Below are 22,421 nucleotides of genomic sequence, written 5' to 3'. Positions count from 1 at the left end.
AGTTTATAGAGGTCTCTAATTTGATTAACATAAGAAATTTTATTTTATGTTTTGTCGGTCATGACATGTAATTATAGATTTTGAACTATATTTTCTCTTATCGAAGTAATTTTTCATTTTATTTCTTGTTTCACTATATCAAAGCATTTAGAGAAGTGAGAAGCCATATAATATTTTACGAATTCTTTTATTGGGTAAATTGAAAATCAAACCCATAATGATCAGAAATTGAGAACCGATAAAAAATATCTTATTGATTTATTATTGAATTATCATATTTAAAAATAAAAAATTAAATCGATAATACATAAAAATGAATCGAATCGACAGATGCACACCCTAACATGTCCATTTGACATTAATGCATACCATTTAAGATTATTCGAAACATATATTTTTTTTGGCTCAAAATTTCTAATGTTTCGTGCTGCTCACGTGCACAATATATATAAAGAACATTTTGTGGGAAAATTGGTTTCAAAGGAAGCAAAATAAGGGATGGGATCGATAGACACGTCAACGAGGGCAGAAAGCGGGTCGGACCCAATCCCAACCCCTAATGGCACCACCAATGGGCTGCACGCCGGTGAAGATTCCGTCCAGACGCCGGCCGTGGACTCCACCGGAGCTTCGGCAGAGAACGAATCCTTGAGGAAGAGGAGAGGTAGTGGTGTCCTACCCCTCGAGGTGGGTACTCGAGTAATGTGCCGCTGGAGAGACGGCAAGTACCATCCTGTTAAGGTCATTGAACGCCGGAAATTTCCATGCGGCGGTGTTAATGACTACGAATACTATGTTCATTACACTGAATGTGAGTGATTTTTATGAAGCTGGGTTTTTCATTGTCTTACTTTCTTCAATTTGGAGTGGCTAGGGTTTGGAGCTGTTTAATTACAGCGTAATGTTAGGGAAAGTGTTCATTTGAGTTGATTTGGAGCAGCTAGGGTTTGGAGTTTTTGTTAATAATTTTGATTTATGCATTTACAGCCAACAGTAGTTCATTTGACACTGAAATTTTCACTTTTTTTAAAAAATTGAATTTTTAGAGTTGTGGTTGTTAGTACAATTTCTTATTATGGAAAAATCCTAATAGCTCAACGGGTTAGCTACTTTAGCTACTTGAACTTTTGTGGTGTTGGTGAGAGTTCGATTTCCCAGCTTGTAATCACCTCCCCATTTTCCCTTCCGCTGCCCTCAATTTTAAAAGGAACACCAAAAGAGTAATAAGAAACAATTTTTCATCATGCAAGTATAAGGATGGAATATGGATGAGTCAATTTCTAAAATGGCCTGTATGTTTTAAATGGTTTGACCCTTAAACTAAGCCATTGTTAATTTTAGGACTGAAAGAGTGTTCTCATTTGTTTGTTTCAAATTAGTACCACAATTAGTTGGGGCTTTATATACTAGACATTCTTATTAAATGTCTGATTCACTGTAGGAACTCTTTATTAGTCATAATGTGAGTAATTCTCTAGCTACTCTGTATTAATTTTGAGCAGCTGAGGTATGTATGTATTCTTTTTCGTCTGACTTAAATTGCTATAGTGATTAATGTTTTTTTGGTTTTCATGATATGCTATTGGTTGAGCCTTCAAGCATCTTTTAGATGTCAACAGAGTTGCTAAAACATGTATTTCTTGATAAAACTGTAATGGATTGAGGAAAGGAATTTCATGTTCTTGTATGAATTCATTTGAAAGGGAAGAAAAGTTTACAGTGAAAAGACACTGCATTCCTCCCGAACTTTTGCACTTCCTCTTGTACTTATTTTGGATAAAGCCTTTCTATGTTTTCTTGCTTAACAAAAGCACAAAAACATTGTGAGCTAACTTCCTGGACTTCCTTTCTCCATGTTAGCAAGCCTGAATTATGTCTGTGCACAGTTTCAATTCTGTGGCCTGTACTAATAACAAAGAATGTCTAACTAAGGGTATTTTGCTATTTGCTGATTTTTCAATGCAATAAGATTTGCATCTTTTAAGCCTTATATTGTTTTCTTATGTTGGACAGTCAACCGGAGACTTGATGAGTGGGTTAAACTTGAACAACTTGATCTTAACTCAGTAGAGACCGTTGTGGATGAGAAGGTCGAGGACAAGGTAATACTTGGTTAAGTTATTTGCTTGTAATTTTCTTTATGTAGGCTGATATGAGATTTGTCACACCTCTGCTATAGGGTGCAGATCTGAAAGGAAATTTATATCCGTCTCCTTTTGGGTGGGAAATTTAGGAATAGGTTGAGAGCTACATCACTCCGCTGCATGCTACGTGCCCAATAGCCATGCTTAGTTGCTTAGATCATAGGCATGCTTATTTCATGCTTTTTAAATATGTTCTTTTGTGTCCCAAGTGGATGTCTAAGTGGGTGAGGTCTAAGAGTACAACATGTAGATAGGAGATTCAAATTCCACCTATAACACGTGCTGTATTTGCTTTTCATTGTTGTGTTTATGCATTGGTGTTTCATTGTTACTTTTATAATTACTTTTCCCTTCATTTTTAATAAACTATTCAGTCGTTCTGTCTGATGCTTCAAGGTCTCACAACTGAAGTTTTCAGGTGACAAGTTTAAAAATGACTCGCCACCAGAAACGGAAAATTGACGAGACTCATGTCGAGGTACGTTTTGTATTCTTTATATCATTTTGGACTTTGGAGGGTTATATTGTTAACCATATTCTAATTCCTAACCGTGGATGTTATTTTTCTCTTTGATGCTTTCATTGTTTACAATCTTATATTGCCATCTTCCTTCCTTTTCTTGTCAAATTCCTGTAATTGATTTACAAGCATTTCTAGTTCTAGTTTCTTATAATAAAACTACTTTATGATATACCAGATTTTCTTGAAAGGTTTGATTAGAGAAATACTTTTGATTTTACGTTAGGTGCAGTGGGATAAATTTTAAACCAAGACACTAAAACTAGATAGTAATGGAGTTCTTTTGCCATGATAGTCGCTTTAGTAAATGTTTGAATTTCTTAAATCATTAGAATGTTGTGGTTTCCTCCCTTTCCTTTTGGGTGATTTTGTGACTGATTTAATATTGTTAAAGATACGCTTGAGCCCCAAAGCTAGGTGAAGCATAGGTTGTGTGCTTCATATGGTGTTATCGCTCCTTAGTCTCCCAATGGTTTACAATAGTAGTAATTTTTAGTAGTTATTCGTTGTAGTAGTTAATTGTAGTTTCTCATTTGAGTAGTAGTTTGCAGTTTCTCATTCCAGAAATGTTAGGGAGTCATGTCCTAGTTGCTAGGGGTATTTATCTTTTAAGTATTTTATTTCAACTTTTATGTTTATCCTATGTAATCTAAGCACAAAATAGTTTTTGAGTACTTTTAACCCAAAAGATGGCATGTCTCTCTTAACAAACCAATACCATAGGTTGTAAGGAGAAAACATTTGGTTTCATCGTTTGGCGTCCCATAACTAGATTCATAACAGGGAAGTATCAATGTGGTACCAAAGTCGGGAGCTACGGGGGACCAAATTTAACATCAACTAGCACAATTGGTAAATTTGTTTCAAGAAAAATGTGCAACCAATTTAGCCAGACAGGTTGCTTTGCTTTGATGCACTCATAAAGGATTAAGCAAATTCGAAGGTCGATTTTGATTCAATTAAACTTACCAGCTGGAAGCATGTTTGGAAGGGTAGAACTAGACTGGCAGGAGGGTCTGGATCAAAAGCAGGAGTTAGTTTTGTTGTTCCTTGAAATACTAAGTCGGATTTCCCACAATTTAATGGCCAAAAGAACCCTTTTGGCTGTGTTGCTCGAACTTGATTGAACTCTCCGAAAATGTTGCCGCACCCGTGCTAGATTCTCCTAACATGCACTATTTCTAGAGTATCCGGCACACACTTGTCAATATTTTTGAAGAGTCCGTGCAACATAGCCCTTTGGGATGGTTGAATTGTGAACACTTCTTTCAACACCGACAAACTCTAGAAGAAGAAATGTTAGAGTTGCTTCTTTTTCATTTAACACCGACAAACTCTAGAAGGAGAGATTGTTGGACTTGCTTCTTTTCACCTGGAGGGCAATGCACAACTTTGGGTTTCTTCAACTAGCATTAGCTATGCCTTAACCGTCGTGGGATAAATTCAAACGTCATTGTAACCTTTGTATTGGGCCACCAATCAAAAGTAAAAAATTGGGAGAATTGACTTAGTTATGCCAGATTGGGTCTTGGAAGATAACTCGGCGAAGTTTGAGCAATTAATTTCACGGGTGGTACACACACTATCACAAATGATTGAACTTTATATCAGTTGTCTTACTGATTATATAACAATTGAGGTTGAGTGCATAATTATCCAGATTTGGCTTCGCGATTAGTTTATCCCGGACTTTATGAACGCAAGGAATAACTCATTTGTTCGCAATTGTTAGATGCTTGCAGGCCAAAGACAACTCATTTCTCATCTCAACAACATGACCGATCCGTGAAGAAACTCACTAGATCTGAAATGGAGGAGAGACTATTTAAGGGAATTTGTTTCAATTGTGTTAAACCATTTACCTGAGGTCATCAATGCAATAAATTATTCTAGATTGACTCTATAGACGATGAGGAAGAATTTGCTGAAAAAGTAGGAAGTATTATTACTTTCCACACTTATCGCTTGAGGACAAGCGTGATTTGAAGGAGGGGACTAATGTTATCACTCTTTGGTCTCCCAACGGTTTTACCGTAGTAGTTATTTGCATTAGTTATTTCTTTGTAGTAGTTATTTGCAGTTTTTCATCCTATTAGTAATTATTTCTATGTAGTAAGTACTTCGCAATTTCTTATTCCAACAATGTTAGGTATTCATGTCCTAGTTTCTAGGGGTAGTATCTTACAAGTGTTGTATTTAAACTCCAAGTTTATCCCATGAAATCTAAGCAGAAAATTGCTCTAGCTTTTGAGTGCTTTAACTCAAGAAATTTGCTGATTTTTTCTTACTGAACCAACGCAATAGATAACATCTGATTTCATCTTGCAGTGCTCCATAATCCAAAACAAAGAACTGTAACATCTGCATTAGTTGCTAAACTATACAGTGTCAAGGCATGCACCTCTTCACCCATCACCTCTGTCATTAAGAGCAATTAGATAGCAAATATAGTTGATAAAGATACACTAATTGCTAAGAAAAATTGTCACAAAAATTTCTAGTGATTAGGGATTACAAAAACTTCACAAGAAAAGTAGCTTCCATTTCCAAAGAAATATTTTGGAATTTTCCCCCTTATTTTCAAAGTAAATATTAAATTTCATCTCTTAATCCAAACCAGAAATTTGTAATTGTTTTTGAACTATATATTCTGTCGTCCTAATAATTATTGTTTGTAGGTATATTATCTTGCACTGCGATTTATTTTTCAATTTTTTTTCCATTAGCACTTTTCTTGCACAAGCCCATACTTTTTCTTTTTATGCTTAAATCCCAACGAACTTTTGGCACTTTTCCGCATCCTTTGTTTTTTGACTACTTTTGACTGAGTTCTCTTGCTTAATATGAGCTAAGCCATTGTTAATCTTAGAGAAATTGATTTCAGAGGAAGAACTGATGAAACACCACCTTGGCTACTTGTCTCTTTCCTTTGCTTTATTGGAGTTACTATTGATTTTTTCATGTTCTTTATTGCCGTAGTATTTTGTACACGTGTTTAACATAGTTTGGAAAAAGAAATGTGACCTGTAAATAAGTGGAAAAGGTAGTGTCAGCCTACTGTACCTTTTGATGGAATGGACGTAGTAGTTTAGTGATCTCCTAACAGCAGGAAACATCGCTTGGCCTTTTTAGCCATCTGTTTTTTATATTTGCTACTTAATACCTCCTATAGATTTTCTAGTTTGTTTTAATTTTTCTTCTCTATTATTAGACGTCAAAATATTTTTCTCTTTGTTTGGGGTGATCTATGGATTTTGCAAAATATGCTTTGTTTCATTTGCAGGGCCATGAGGAGCTTGATGCTGCTAGTTTGCGAGAGCATGAAGAATTCACAAAAGTTAAGAACATTGCTACAATAGAACTTGGAAGATATGAGATTGAAACGTGGTACTTCTCCCCATTTCCTCCAGAATACAATGACTGTTCGAAACTGTTCTTTTGTGAGTTTTGTCTCAATTTCATGAAGCGCAAAGAACAGCTTCAGAGGCACATGGTGAGCTATTTCCCTGATTTTTCTTGCCTTTCTTCTTGTTGTAGAAAGAGGGAGAACTTAGGTGCACGTTAAGATCACATATTGTAAAGCTGGTGTGTATACGACACTATATTTTTAATTGGGGGGTTTCAGTATGTGAGCAATATAGTAACTTGTGTGCTTACTGCTTAAGATGCTAAGATCTTTTGGATGATCTAGAATGTCATCTCATTTAATTTCCTCAAGTTAGTGGCACATATCCTTAATTTCTTTGGGGAGATTCCTCGTATTTGTTTGATTCTCATCTTGGGTTGCTAACCTACCGCTATACAACTGGATCAAAAAAAGTACTATAGTGTCCCTTGGTAGTGTTTTCTTGGTTCTGTAGACATTCAAGGTTGTAACCATCATTTCCCCATCTTATCACTTGTCCTGGTAACTAGTCCATTGTATCAGCTGTGCAATAACATTTTCATGATTGGTTACATCTTGTCTCCATCAGAGTTGAACACTGCAATGGTTGAGGAGGCCAGTTTTTAAACAATTCCCCCACTTGTTAACCTTTGTTTTGTAAAATTCTGATCAAACGAATCTACTTCCGCTACCCCATTATGCTACACGATGTTCCATGTAGTAAAGGTGGGAACTTCTGTTTTTCCTTTTGGTATAATTTATCCTTTTCACCTGAAGCATGCTATTGTGCTTTGTACAGTATCCTTCTCTATTTTGGGGGGCCTTACACCTATTTAAGCACACAAAAGTCTTTCCTGGAAGTGCTATTCTCTATTTTACTCTCTGTCGTAGTTTACCTGTCCCGTTTAGTTTGACAATGATTATTAAGTTAAGAGTAAGATTTGGGTTTTGCTCTTAGTCTGTTACCTATCTAGAAAAAAGAAGAAATAAATGGTTTTTATTCTTGTTGAGCGGTATGAGTCAAACATGAAGTCAAAGCTAGTTTTTTGAAATTCATTAAACGTTTCGAAGAGTAAAAGAAGATACTCATGCACCTTTTTGAGAATGAAGTTGTTGGAAGAATATTGAAGAACACAGGGAAAAGGTTTCCCTTTAAGAGAAGTAGACTCAGTTCTGGGACAAGTTCAAAAGTAGGACAATGAAATTGCTTCACAAAGGGAATAGATATCAAATATCCATGTCTTTCTGCTTCTGATACATTCATACTCTTTTTTCTTTTATGTAGAGAAAATGCGATCTTAAGCATCCCCCAGGTGATGAGATCTACAGAAGTGGTACATTGTCAATGTTTGAGGTGAGTTCCTTGATTCTAGCACTAGTTTTGTTTCTTTACTTTGTCCTTCACACATTTATAGGAGAACTTCATGAATATGTTTTTATAGGTGTTTTATAATGTTTGTTGCACATTTGCTTCAGGTTGATGGAAAAAAGAACAAGGTTTATGGGCAAAATCTATGCTACTTGGCCAAATTGTTTCTTGATCACAAGACTCTTTATTATGATGTTGACCTGTTCCTCTTTTACGTGCTTTGTGAATGTGACGACCGAGGTTGTCATATGGTTGGTTACTTTTCAAAGGTAAATTTTAGCTGCAAGGTTGTATAGGTATTTTTGTTAAGAGGATTACAGGTTTCTTTCGTTTTCTACTATGTTGCATAGTCAGGGACGATGAACTGCATAGTCATCATGTATGTAGCAGTGAGAGTAGTTTTACCTTCAGTTGTCTTCAACTTAGGGAGATTAATCCGCTGTTGTTGAACCGTAGACTTTCACATCATTGTGCAACTATAGAAAACTACTTAGACTTATTCATTAAAAAACAAATAAAAAAGTTACACTTGTTGCCATTTCATACAGAGGCTAAGTTTCTTACTAGGATAGTAGCAAGGGCAAGTTTCTAACTTGTGATCTGACAGCATTTGAGAAGCACTTGTGAGCTTCTTGCCTGAGCATTTAATGACCAATGTTACCTATGCAGTCAATTTTATATTTGAACGTTCAGAGAAGTTGCATTTTGATGTGTAGGTGAAGCAAAATATACTATTGAAGTGTGTTCAATCTTTGACCTCATTTCCAACTTTAACTTCAGATTTGCTGTAAATGGCCCATGAAATAATATATTTTTATTGCTTAAAAAGGACATTGTCATATTTCTTGAGATTTTATCTATTTCTTAATTTCTAGGACCATCCAAAATAGTTAAAAAGGAGAGAACAAATAGTAGTTGGCTTGTATTGCTTTTGTCCTGAAGAAGGTATTGCTTTTAAGTTGCAGTGCAAAAGTTTCTTCCTATTTGTCCTAGCATTGGTGGATAGTGTTACCTGGGACCTGATGTTGTTGTTGGGAGAGTTATTTGGTACCTAATGTTGGTGGGAGGTGGCAGGTATCCGAGGAATTACTCGAGGTGCGTCCAAGCTGGTCAGTACCCCACACTTATCAAAAAAAGAAGATGCTGCTGTGTGAAATAGTGTTATCGGATTGAAAAGAGAGAATTCATAGATGGATAAATATTCAAGAACTCTAGGACATTTAAGAATAGAGGTTGAATCAAACTAAATCACAGTACAAGCTTTGAATTTGGAATGTTTATTGGTGTTTGCCAACTTTGGTTTCATGTCTGGCTGGGTTTTGAAGCTTATTATGTCATTTTTCGAATGTTTGGCTACCTAAAATCCAGTCCAAATATGACTTTGCATGTTCTGATTGAAGTTTCCTTCCATATCCTTCACCCAATGGAGGTTCTTCAGTGCCTGTTGGAAACAACTCCCCAAACACAAAAGATTATCTATCAACTTTTATTATTTTATATTTGTTTTTCCAAAATCTGCCTAACACAGTAAGCTTTAGTAAGTGAGATATTTGCTTACAGACCCGTCTTCTAGCCAAAATTTAGACATCCTATGGCAGTGGTCTTGTATGCTCAGTCAGTTTTTCGTCGTTATTTTATCCTTATTTTCAAGGGGAGAAAACTTTGCTGCGTGGAGCAGAAATTAGTTTGATATTTAACCCAGGAACCTCATATGATATTGGTTTCCCCACAGAGCTATGTTAATGATTACTTTCTTTATTATGTGCAGGAAAAGCATTCAGAAGAGTCCTATAACTTAGCCTGCATTTTAACGCTTCCACCTTATCAGAGGAAAGGATATGGGAAATTCCTAATTGCATTCTGTAAGCTCATGAACTTCACACTTTATCAAAACAATAATGACTATCAAAAGCTCATGAACCTCATAACACGTTTTCACCTGTTTCAGCAAGTGCAAGTTATGTTAATAATTTTCAAAATGAGGTTAGGGAAACATTCACTTGTATGAGTTGCATCCTTTAGGGGACCCCCTTCCATTACGGATTTATCAATCAGTTAAAAAAGAGGCGTATTTGTGTCTCTATACACATTATTAATTTGTTCTTTTTGAAAGTTATATACACATACATTGTATACCCTCTGCACTACCCTTTCTTTTGGAGTATCTCAAAGCTTAAAAACAAAATTTTGTAATTGACCTTTATTTCTTGTTTTGCTCTTTCAAGCAAAAAAGTGTTGTACAGAAGGTGGTGATTTTCTGGACTGTCTATTTCAATTGTTAATTTCTTCATGCTTTTGATTAGAGGAGATATATCATCATTTTCTCCTGTTGACTTATCTATTAAATAGGATATGGATGTATTGTGTGTTATGAGAGCCAGGGACTATATGTGATGCACAAATTATTAACTGAACTTGCAATTATCATCTTAAGAAACTTCTTTTTATTCGGACTGTTGTGATACAAGATGAAATGACTTATCATTACTTTTACCCTTGTGTCTTTACTCCAAATAAATGAGCTATTTAAATTTTAATATAAACCTGTTGCAGCATATGAACTTTCAAAGAAAGAAGGTAAAGTGGGCACTCCAGAAAGGCCACTTTCCGACTTGGGAATGTTGAGCTATAGGGGTTACTGGACGCGTGTGCTTCTGGATATATTGAAAAAGCACAAGGGCAATATATCTATCAAGGTTTGTGTATAAAATTTTGTTCTCCGTCTTCTGTTATTCATTTATGTTCGTCTTTTTTTGGACTTCCATTTATGTTTTAATTAGGACTAGAAGGTTGGTTACATTTAAACCTGCCTTGGTCTGTCACCTAATGATGGATATGAATCTATAATGGACTTGACTTTTCTGTTTTGCTTCTGGTAGGAACTAAGTGACATGACAGCCATCAAGGCAGAAGATATTTTGTCCACCCTTCAGGGTTTAGAGTTGATCCAATATCGAAAGGGGCAGCATGTCATCTGCGCAGACCCGAAAGTCTTAGATCGTCATCTCAAAGCTGCTGGGCGGGGTGGCCTGGAAGTTGATGTCAGCAAATTGATATGGACTCCGTACAAGGAGCAAAACTAAGTATGTATGTATTATTTGATGTTCTTTGTATATAAAGAAAATAGCTGCTTGGGATGCACACTGATCTTTAGCAGTAGATGTAGGTCCAAGATGTTAGATTTAGAGAATCTGATCTTACTTTATAAAGGCATGTACAACTATGACGGTAGTAGTTCTGTTCAAATCAGAATACAGATTATGAACTTTGAAACCCCATAGTAGGGGCTAGCGTGCAATGACTTGTTCTTGAAGAGGCAATCTCTTTCAGTTCTGCTTGTTGCTTTTCATTTTGATTGGGCAGGCGATTAGAGGCCTTTATTTATCCTCACTCGCCATTTATTTGTGTTGTCCTGTGGTTCACAGAGTAAAGTTATTATCTTTTAGAGACTCCACAATCATCGTGGTGATATTGTATTTGCAAATGATGAGGTAGCCAGTCTGCTTGTGTGAAAAGTCTTTAGGGGGTAATAAGCGGTTTCAATCCATCAAGTCACTTAATGCCCCTGATTTTGGGTTTACTGCAATCATTCGTAGCGTGTTTTGGGTCATTGTGGTTTGCTGTCCTTTAACATTGTTCTAACAGCTTTGGAAAGTTCTGTAAAATGGGGGCGTCCACTATTGCTGTTATATGGTTCTGCAGCAACTTCTTGCATTGATTTTCTGCCCGTCTCTATTCAAGCTTATCTCTTAATTCCCCAGATGTTAATGATAGCATTGTTGACACCTTTCTTTGAGAAAGAGTAAGATGGGCAAGAAGGTATTGAGGTAACGGCTGCATCTCTCGATGAAAAGGTCAGCAGAGAAAAGTCCCTCTTCCTTCTCCCTTCGGGCAAACAATTTTCTTTCTTTTGCCCTCTCTATCACCCTTTACTTTAGGGCATGGAATATCGGAGTGGAAGAGTCTAACAAAACAAGAAAAAGAAGGCTAGGAGATGACTTGTAATCGATCCAGCTGTTGGATCCAGGAATGTAGCCCCACTATTTGTAAATCTTAAAGCTAATTATTGGAGTAATTTCTTTGAACAGAAGAGATCTAACGTAAGGCTGTGTTTGTCCATAATTTTTAATCCTTGTTTGAATTGTTCTTTAAGGTGAATCTTTCAAGTGAGAAAAGGTTATTGCATGAGTGTCACAGTCAAAGAAAAATCATATAATACAATTATGTATAATTTATATAAATCATACTGTGTAAAGAGCTAATTTCATCATTTTTCTACTATTTTTTAAATTATAAGAATACCTAAAAATTTACGGAATTCAGATATATCACTAGATTTTTGGACACATTAGCAGACATTTCAAGGGGGTAGGACATTCGGATACATATGTGAGCAATAAATAAGAGAGGGAATGGTTTTGTGAGGGAAGGGATGTTAGTGAGAGGGTATTTGAGAGGGAGACATAAATGTACAAGTGAGAAAGCAGCAATATATTTGAGAGGAAATCTTTGAACTTTTTTTTTAACGATAAGAAAATTTTAAAGATTATAATAAAATAAGTTGTATATTTAAGTAATTTTACATACATTTTTACAATGTCAGAAACTCACGATTAACATTTCAATTTTACAATGTCAGAATGAACATTTTAATATGTGATAAGTAACAAGAATGGGCCAATAAATGGGAAGGCCTGCCTAGTAAAAATTATTTGACATGATTTCCTTCACTTATTTCATTACTTTCAAAATAAGTCTTTTCTTTATCATCTGTACGCACACATGCACGCCAATCTTGATATATATAATATATAAATATATAAAAAAACAGTTCTAGACTTACATTTTGTCCCTATATTTCCAAGCAAATTAACACTACAACAAATGGCCAAAATCTGGTCGAATACTCACATGCTGAATAGTACATTGATTTATTATTACTATTCGGTTCTATATTAGTTGTTATAAAAATAACACTACACACACATTTAAGATGTTAAATATCAGGTTATAAACAAATTTTTTAATAATAAACTACTTATAGCATATTATTATCAAGTTATAACATATCAAGAAATAATATATTATTCTCATTAATTTTTTAAAATAATAATTAACTTATTTAAATAATTCAATTACCTTATTTAAACCAATGTAGTTAATTAAATTTATTATTTTAAGTTACCTTTTTTAAACAAACTCTTAATTAATGTAATTTAAATTAAATGTTATATAGTTACCTTTTTTAAGATAACTACAAAATAATAGGGATTTTATCTCTAAAACAGTTACATTTTTATTTTTAAAACTGTAAAACGTTATCTAAAAAAAAAAATTATATTCTCCAAATTTTTGTTCTTCCCCAACTCTTTTTCAAAATCATTACCTCTGCACGCCTATCAAAACTTTTCACCATAATTCGCACGCCTAATTTATTTTCACCAAATTTTCTCTGAAAATTATTCCTCTCTTAACAGTCTTCTTCAAGAATTCTCAAATATTTGCATTCAAATCTTCATGTTTAGCACTCAAATCTTCAACTTTTGCGATAAACAAACCGTACAATGTCGAAAAGAGGCAACGAAATCCCGAGAAAAAGTAGAAGATTGAACGAAGAAGCAAACTCAGACGATTTTCATGCTCCATCTTTCAAAATTTTATCACAAACACAATCTCAACCTTCATCTGTTAAAGTTAAATCTAGATCAGGGAAATTAACAATAGAAAAAAAAACAAACAAACATCCAAAGGAAAACGAGAAGAAGAGAAAAGGGAAAGAAAAGAAAAATGTAGATGAATCTGAGAAAAGGACGAAAGAAAGAGAAAATAAGAGGAAAGGAAAAGAAATCGAGGAATCATCAGATTCTGAATCTGATTTTGTGGAATAGTTGATAAAATCAAAATCCAAAAAACCAAGAGCATCTGAAATCGATACTTCACATTTACAAGAAGAAAAAGAAACAGTTAAACCAAAAAAAGTTCAAAGGTTAGTAAAAGTTAATTTTTTAATTTTTTTTTATGTTCTGTTATTTTTATTTTCAGTTATTTGGGTATAAAATAGTTAAAATATAAATTTTGTGTAAATAAATAATGTATGAATTGTGTATGATGCATTGTATGAAATTACAGATCTCTTCATATTACAATATCAATTGTTGAAACATGTATTTTTTTATGTATGATTCACTGTATAATTGTGTACGATTAACTGTATGAATTGTGTATGATTCACTGTATGAATTTTATATGATTCACTGTATGATTCACGATGTATATAAAATGTGTATGAAATGTGTATGAATTGTGTATAATTTTTTTTGTATCAAGTTTTTTGATACTGTTGAATAGTAATATCCATAATTAGTTATACTTTATGTTTTGATTTGTATATTTTGGTGTTGAATATATTGTGTATGAAAGAATGTTGTAAGTTTGTTTGAAATGTGTATGATTATATTGTGTTATGTTTTGTATACTATGTGTATGAATTATGTATTTTTCAATATTATGTTGTAAGTTTGTTTGAATTGTGTATGATTTATTGCATTATGTTTTGTATACTATGTGTATGAATTATGTATTTTTCAATATTATGTTGTAAGTTTGTTTGAATTGTGTATGATTCACTGTATTAGTTTTGTATTACATGTGTATGAATATGTGTATGATTAATGTATTTAATTTTTACAATTTTTTAGGAGAAGAAGACACAAACACATTTGTCTTCATGTATTAACATGAATGTGTTTGCGGATTTGTTGACCTTTTTAGGTCAAGATAAGTTTCAACAATTCCTAGATGAAACACCTTTTGGATTTTTTTATAATTCGCATCACATTAAAATCCAATGTCAATTGTTGAGATACTTATTTATAATGGGGAATGAAAATGTTAGGGATGACTTTGGCATTGTGGAAAATCAAAGAATGATGAAGGCGCAATCAGTGAAAGTGAAGTTACAAGAACAATTGCTAGCAAGAAGGGTGGACCTCGAACTCATAAAGAACAAGTTATGGACACCACCAATTATCCTACTCCAAAATTCCGTATCAGGAAGTAGAAATCTTCATGGCACAATGTACATTTATTTGAATGACTTATTTTTTTTTAACTTATGAACAATTTATGTATTTTTTCAGTTTTTTTTATTATGACTACTTTGATGGTTTTATATAAATTACTACTGATTATTACTAAATGTATCTCACTTTAACATATATGAACACTGTACGAATCATGTATGAAAATCATATGAATTATGAATGTCATATTAAAATTTGATATATAGTACATAGTAATGTTAATTATTCCATAAATTTGTTTTGCATGAATACTATACACTTTCAAATACAAACAGAAAGAGATATTAATTATATTACTGGTATGAATACTGTATGAATTATATCATACAATTATACATTAATAAATGTGTATCACCATCTTGCATACATTATTCATACCAGTAATATACATACAATTTGTTTCTGTTTGTATTTTTATTATGACTACTGATGGTTTTATATAAATTATTACTGATTACTATTAAATGTGTCTCACTTTAACATATATGAACATTGTATGAATCATGTATGAAAATCATATGAATTATGAATGTCATATTAAAATTTGATATATAGTACATAGTAATGTTAAATTATTCCATAAATTTATTTTGCATGAATACTATACACTTCCAAATACAAACAGAAACAGATATTAATTATATTACTGGTATGAATATTGTATAAAAAATGTATGAATTATGACAAATTATAAAATATATTTTTCACAATACAAACAGAAACAAATTGTATGTATATTACTGGTATGAATAATGTAGGAACTGTATGAATTATAACATATTATAATTTAATATGTATAACATAAACATACATTATTTTTTTTATATGCAAGTATTGAATTTGTATAAATGAATAAATTTTGTATGTAGTCCCCATTATGAATGCAATAACTGAATAAATGTTATATGATTATATGAATTATTATTGTTAACATATGTCAATATATGAACAGTTGTATATACAATGTATGACATTTGTATGAAAAGTAATATTATTCAATAAAAAAACATTTTATAACAATGTAATGCCTCAAAAACACAGATTTAACATTACGACATCATTGTTTTTGTACAAGATAATTTGAACAAGTTTTCCTATTGTGTCCAACCTGATGGCATCTATTGCATGTGCTTTTTGTCTTCTTGAATTTCACATCTGCGAACCCCTTCCGCCGTTCAAGTTTGGGTCTTTCTGCTGCTCTTTTTGGACCAGGCGACATCAATTTAGGATCTGAAATATAACTTGGTATATCCCATGTACGCTCGACAGGAATGACATAAGCATCTTTGAAATTCTTGAGGCTATAAAAAGCAGAACATATGCAATATAACATGGGAATTTAACATATGCAATATAACATGCAATTTAACATATGCAATATAACATGGGAAAAAAATACGACACATTAATAAAATATTTAAAAAAACTAACCTGATGAATTCCATTTGCCACCATGTTTAATTAAAATTGACACAATTTTCTCCATCAAATCAAATCTAAACTTTTTCAACCTTCAATTTTAATTGTTTTTCCAAAAAAAAAAACGATAAAATATGACAGAATTCGAATATATGAATATAGTTCAATTTCTGAAAAAAAAAAGATATACGTTTATGGGAAGAAAGATAACAGAATACAATTTTTTAAGGATAAAAAATCAAAAATAATTACCATTAAAAACGGATTGAGATAATTAAGGTGCATATCTATAATTAATATATTTTAAAATCTCTCAAAAGGTGCACATTTTGTTATCAGTTAATATCAGTAACTACATTCAAGGAAATTTTCCAATTTTAATTATTCATTTTTTAATTTTATTTTTCGTCCTATTTAGAATAAATATTTACAATATTTTAATTTAAAGAAATGATATAAGTTGATATATTAAATGTTATAGAATGAAAATCAAACTCTTATGCCATAACTTGAGAATAAAATGATAAATAAGAAACAATTATTTAATATTTTCTTGATTAAGTAAAAGTAGATAACTATTTTTAATAAGATGATCAACTAATATAGAACGGAAGGAGTATTAATTATTGAAATACTATTTTCCCTAAAGTTCTTTTGTCTTTGTCCTAATTATTTTAAAAGTAATTTATACAATCTAATTTCCTTGCTTTGTATTTTACTTATTACATTTAAAGAAATAAAAATAAATATGTACTATTGCAAAAATGATACATTTTCCTTATATTTACAAGTAAACATATTTTGTTTGTACTATAACTTGTCTTGACAAAGCCACTTTTTTTTTGTACCGCAAATTAGTACCACACATCTTTGGAACTACACTATTATATTCTTTTATGTCAATAGATTCTACAATTTATATATGATATAAATAACTTTTTAAATTATTTTTATTTATAATGTAATTTTTTGACTAAAGAAATTCAATTTGTACTGCTTTGCCAACACCTAGCTCACTCAAAAAGTGTACTTGGAGTATCAATTTAATAAAAATGATACGTAATTCTTGGAGACAAAATCATTTTTACTTGTTAACTTTATCCACATTAAAAAAGGGTCACTTTTTCTCTTTTACTCATAAAAGTTCTGTTAAATGGCTTCTGCTTTTATTTTCTATAAAGGGAAAAACAAACAAACATAAGTAGCTTCTATGCATGCAAACATGGTCCTACTTTAATTCACTCAATTTCCAATGGAACCGTTTAATAAAACAAACATACTTTTATTTTTAAAAAATAAATTCTATATCATGTATTCTTTGTTTGTCTCGTTCCTCCATGCGATATGGTATCATGATATGGAATTATAGATGAAAATGAAGTTTTATATAGACACGAGATATGAAATTTTTGTGTTGTATATTTTCTCATAAATATAATAATCTCATAAGTTGTAAAATTATTAAAATAGCCCCAATTGTTTATTCAATCTTATCAAATAAAAAAACTATAAAATCGCATAATAAATTATTACAAAGATATTTATTCTCCACTTAAGTAATTGTTTCATCTAACATTAATTTAATTAGATGAATGATCATAAATGAAGTGTACTAGTTTTTAATATAATCCTCCCACATGGTACGAACAATTTCCTTGATGACTTTCTTGATCATGTGTCTGAGATGACGAACCAACATTATTACTTTGAGTCATTTGTTGGTCAATATCATCCGCAACTATATTTTCATGATTATAGACCATAAATATTTCATCACTTTAACAATAGGTTGGCGTGAGTTATAAGTGACTATGTTGGTGAGAATAATAAATTTTATGTCTGTGAGAATAATAAATTTTTAAAAGTAATAATGTGATTATATATTTTATTTACATATGAAATCAATGGTAGTAGATATATATATGGGGTTGTTTTAACAAAATATAAACATGTGGATCAATTTTTGTATTAAAATATCTCAAATCATGATATGAAATCACCATAAAAATTTCATATCATGCTTTTTGAAGAATATGGAATCACATCTCATGATATGGAATCATGAAATGAATCAGCGTGAAATCGCATGTCCAAATGTTGATTCTATCTCACTATATCATATCGTGATATGGTATGGCATGACCGAACGCCTACTTGTTAGTATATGAATTTTGTGTGAAATAATAATTAATATAAGTTTTTAATAATTATTTATATTTATTCTAGTAGATAGTGAAGTATCGTGTTACTTTTGAGGATTCAAGTTTGTGATGTTTGCCGTTGTAATATCCCTATTTCTTTTAGTTCTAACTATTGGTATTTGTCATCATTTATTTATTGTGTTTATGTAATTGCACTATTTTGTTGTTTATATTCATTTCTTATCGGTTTTTCATCGCTTCTTTTATTAGTTGTTATGTTTTCTTCATTGTTTTCTTCTGTTTATAGATATGAATTTGGTGCAATTGAATAGATTGTCTTTCAGAAACAACCTATCTATCTTCAGGATGTAATGATAAAATATATATATACTCTGTTCTTTTCAGATCCACTTATAAAATTTCTTTTAGTTCTTGAGACATATTTTGAAGAATAAGTAATTATGATAAGATAAAATATTATGTTTTTTTACTTTGGTATGCACAAATATATATTGGGAATAATAAACACGTATAGAAAATGGAGGAGTATTTTGTTAATTTGTATGAAATGGACATGCAGAAGAATCCAAGTGAAATAAGAGTGGAAAATACTTCTTTTTGACTTGCAATATAATAGAGACATTATATTAGCAACAATATATGACTTCTAAAAAATATGTTTTCACAAAGACTTGAAAACATGTTCATTTTCATATAGTCTTTAAGATAGTGTCAAAAAAGAACTCTTCAAGTTTAACAATTATTTATTAAAATTTTGAAATTCTTGGTACCAAATTTTGCCAATAATAAAATAGATGTTTTTGACATCAATAACTCTTTTCTCATCCTACACTTTATTCGTGAGACTATACTGAATTTATTGTTGACATTAATATAACTTACCGTCGTTGTTATAAATAGTTCATGTTATGATCAAGTCATTTAAAAACCAAATAACGTTAAATATTCGATAGAATAAATTATTGAATATTTTGTGATATATAGAGATCTTAAATTAAATAAATATATCTTTTTGAAAAATAATATGACTATTAGGAAAAGTCTTTCTTCTCATGAAAAAATATATCTGTATAAAAAATTATTTCTTAAAACTCTCTATAAGTAGCCTAAGAAAAATCTCTCTCTCTATATATATTAGGATTTTGTTGTATTAGAAAGCAATTTGCTTGTATTTTCCCCATTATATATATATATATACGGGTAATATCACTTTAAAAAAGTGATTATTCAGCCATAAATCACAAATTACCTCAAAATTAAGGGGACCGATTTTTTAATAAGAAAATAGATTATATTGATAATATAAATATTTAATTAAATATCGATAAATATAAGTCAAATCAAATTTTTAGTACTTAAGAGAACTTAATGTCGAACTAAAATATTTATTGATTAAATATTGGAAATTGACACGTTCAATTTTGTGAAATTATTAAAAAAGCAAAAACATGTTTAAGCTGCACAAATTTTTCCACCCACTCCAATAAAAGGGAGCCGTCAGAATGTAAATTCAAGATTTATTGATTTTCCTATTTTCATTTTTTTGTAAAAAAATAATAAAAAAATATTTTCACTTTATATTTAATTATTTATAATTCAAAACAAGTCTAACATATTTAATTATCAGATATATTTTAATTTCTGGTTAAAATAATTTTCTTTTCTGTTTTCTTAATTAACATAGTCAAACACTTCTTTTAAAATTGAAATAAAACTAAATGGAGAAAAATTTAGAATACAGATTTACAATAGAAGAAGTAGGTTTTACACAAATTTCGGATAATGTTAAAATCTAATTACATCTTAATCCTGTTCTTTTTTAAATTACAATTTTTTTTGAAATTTCGTGAAATCTAAATATATCATCGTATCTCAATTTTAGACACATCACATAATGTGATGTTTTAGACTAATACATCAATGTAGAGTAAATTCTCGATACACCGTAAAGTGATGTATCCAATCGATATATCGTGAATACATCCATGTAAAGTGATATATTGCGTAAAGTATAGAAATTTTTGTAATTTTTTCAAATAATAAACTTTTTGAGAGAATATAATAAAATAATTATATATTTAAATAATATTTTCATAAATTTTCACCAAAAAAATAGATCATTCCCTCCATTTACTTTCACTTGCTATATTTAAATTTTATATGCCCTTAAAAGTAAAAAAAAAAAAAAAATTTACTTCGAGACCTGTGTCATGAGGTTTGACTCATAAATGAAACAAAACAAATAATTTAATTTAATTTAATTCAATTCAATAAAATAAAAATAAAATAAAATAATAGTAGTATTAATTCAGCTATTTCTTCTTCTTCTTCTCCAAATCTCCATTACCATCCCTTCAGTTCTTCACCCAAAATCTCTCTCATTACCAGAAATTCATAAACAAAATTGAACAAAAAAAACTCAATAATATGAAAAATGGATACAGTCAACATCATCATCAACAACTTTATCACCATATCCGCCATGGAAGCACTGCTTTCTTCTTACCAATGCTTTGTAAACTTTCAATCAAAGACGTAAAATTACAAAACTCAAAACCTCCTTCTTCCGCGAATTCTTCAACTCACACAGAACCTACTTCCCCAAAAGTAAGCTGTATAGGCCAAGTCAAACGAAACAACAGAGTAACTGGATTTCCGACGCCGTACAAGTCTACTTCATCTACCGCCATAACTAGACCTGTAAATTCTAAAGTAAAGTACATGAAGCTGAGGAAATTATTCTCCGGTAAGAATTTTACTCCCGGAGATCGGAAATCTGATAGAAGTAAAGTTATCGTTGAAGTGAATGTTAATGAATTAGATCCGCCGTTACCGGTGGTGAAAAAGGTGAATCCGGTACCGGCGACGGACGGCGGTTTATGGAAGAGAAGATCTGGTGGTAGTGCATTGAAAAGTTTACAGATCCAACAGATTCAGTTACCGAATCACAATACATTACTGCAACCAACCACTGTCTAGTGTGAGTACTGTTTACAAAAAAAATTACTGTAGATTTTTTCTTTTTTCTTTTTACATTTTATTTTAGTGTAATGAATAACAAAGAATTAGATTTAATTTTATATTAGCAATATTTATTTCTTTTAAACAATTTATGTTTAATGAATTATGTATGATATATGTAGGGTAAAGAAGAACGTGTTTGGTATAACACGGATAATTTAGAATGAGATTAATGCGGGATAATTTTTTTTTTTTTAATAAATTTTCTCATATTCAGTTAATTAAAATATGATATTTCTAACGGAAAAAGACAAATAAGTTTCAAATGTAATATTTTATGTTCATTTTTTATTTCCGGAATAACATGTCCAACTTTCATTTGATGACCGTCCCATTATGTTTATTGTAATTTTTGTTTGATTGTATAAAAATATTTTTGATATAATATATATTTTTTTTACTTACCTGCTAAATACTAATGAAGTAAGTAAAATTCACTTATTGTTTTAATTTTTTTTTCTAAAATAGTTTCACTAAATTTTGTAGTAAAAGTTTTTTTTTTAAAAAAAATTATTAATCAGAGATCTCAGGTTCGAATTCTGGGTATGGAGAAAATCATGTTGGGAGCGTCACCCCTGAATTATCTTATTCATCACTTTGTCGTATTTGGCTAGGGCTGTGTATCGGTCGGTTCGGTTTTAAAGTCTATCGGGTTGTCTTATTGGTTATCGGTTTGTAGAGATGCTAAACCGTAATAGAATCATTAAGATATTGGGTTATCGGTTATTGGTTTATCTGTTTTTGATTGTTATCGGTTTGTTTATTGGTTTAACCGTTAAGATTTGACATAAAAAAAAAATAATAAAAAATCACTTAGAAACAAGGTGACAAACCAAATAAATCATGCATTTGAATTCACAAGTTACATTTTGCTAAAAAACAAACACTTTTACGTCGTATAATAATCAAGTGTTTGAGATAATAAAAAATAAAAGTAGAAAATTAAACTCTAAGTTGAGAACTTTATATACAAAATGATATAAATATAATTATTTAATTTACTACGGGTTATCAGTTAACCCGTTAAGAAAAAACTTTAAACCTTTAAGAACCGATAACCCGATAACAAAAAAATAAAATAATTAAAACCGTTATCAAAACCACTAAACCAATAACCCAATATTATAAACCAATAACTATTTTATCGATTCGGCTTATCGATTTTGAACAGTTCTATATTTGGCTACGATGAGTTTAAGGGTTGATTGGCAAAATAATAAGTAAAAAGTCCAAGGATTAACTAACAAACGAGTTAATTACAGAGTTCTACTACATCATCCCGTCAATTACATTTACTTACAATGATCACAACAATATAA

General features: G+C 31.0%; 3 protein-coding genes across 3 annotated transcripts; all 3 read left to right on the top strand.

The window, feature by feature from the left end:
• Nucleotides 1–463: 463 nt before the first annotated feature.
• Nucleotides 464–10,731, top strand: LOC101257133 (histone acetyltransferase of the MYST family 1). The gene is made up of 9 exons (XM_004250304.5): nucleotides 464–811; nucleotides 2,014–2,102; nucleotides 2,563–2,622; nucleotides 5,948–6,157; nucleotides 7,335–7,403; nucleotides 7,526–7,687; nucleotides 9,187–9,280; nucleotides 9,972–10,114; nucleotides 10,298–10,731. Exons 1-9 carry the CDS (start codon nucleotides 499–501, stop codon nucleotides 10,499–10,501), a joined length of 1,344 nt encoding a protein of 447 aa, XP_004250352.1. The 5' UTR covers nucleotides 464–498; the 3' UTR covers nucleotides 10,502–10,731.
• Nucleotides 10,732–12,982: 2,251 nt separating this feature from the next.
• LOC138339682 (protein pxr-1-like) lies at nucleotides 12,983–13,306 on the top strand. Its single transcript, XM_069291559.1, has one exon. It carries the CDS (start codon nucleotides 12,983–12,985, stop codon nucleotides 13,304–13,306), a length of 324 nt encoding a protein of 107 aa, XP_069147660.1.
• A 7,015-nt stretch (nucleotides 13,307–20,321) lies between these two features.
• Nucleotides 20,322–21,190, top strand: LOC104644498 (uncharacterized). Its single transcript, XM_010314503.4, has one exon. It carries the CDS (start codon nucleotides 20,509–20,511, stop codon nucleotides 21,058–21,060), a length of 552 nt encoding a protein of 183 aa, XP_010312805.1. The 5' UTR covers nucleotides 20,322–20,508; the 3' UTR covers nucleotides 21,061–21,190.
• Nucleotides 21,191–22,421: the final 1,231 nt, after the last annotated feature.

Source organism: Solanum lycopersicum, chromosome 11 (genome assembly GCF_036512215.1).
Source record: "Solanum lycopersicum chromosome 11, SLM_r2.1".
NCBI classification, from domain to species: domain Eukaryota; kingdom Viridiplantae; phylum Streptophyta; class Magnoliopsida; order Solanales; family Solanaceae; genus Solanum; species Solanum lycopersicum.
The sequence above is the reverse complement of the archived record's forward strand: the minus strand, read 5'-3'. Positions and strand labels throughout refer to the sequence as shown.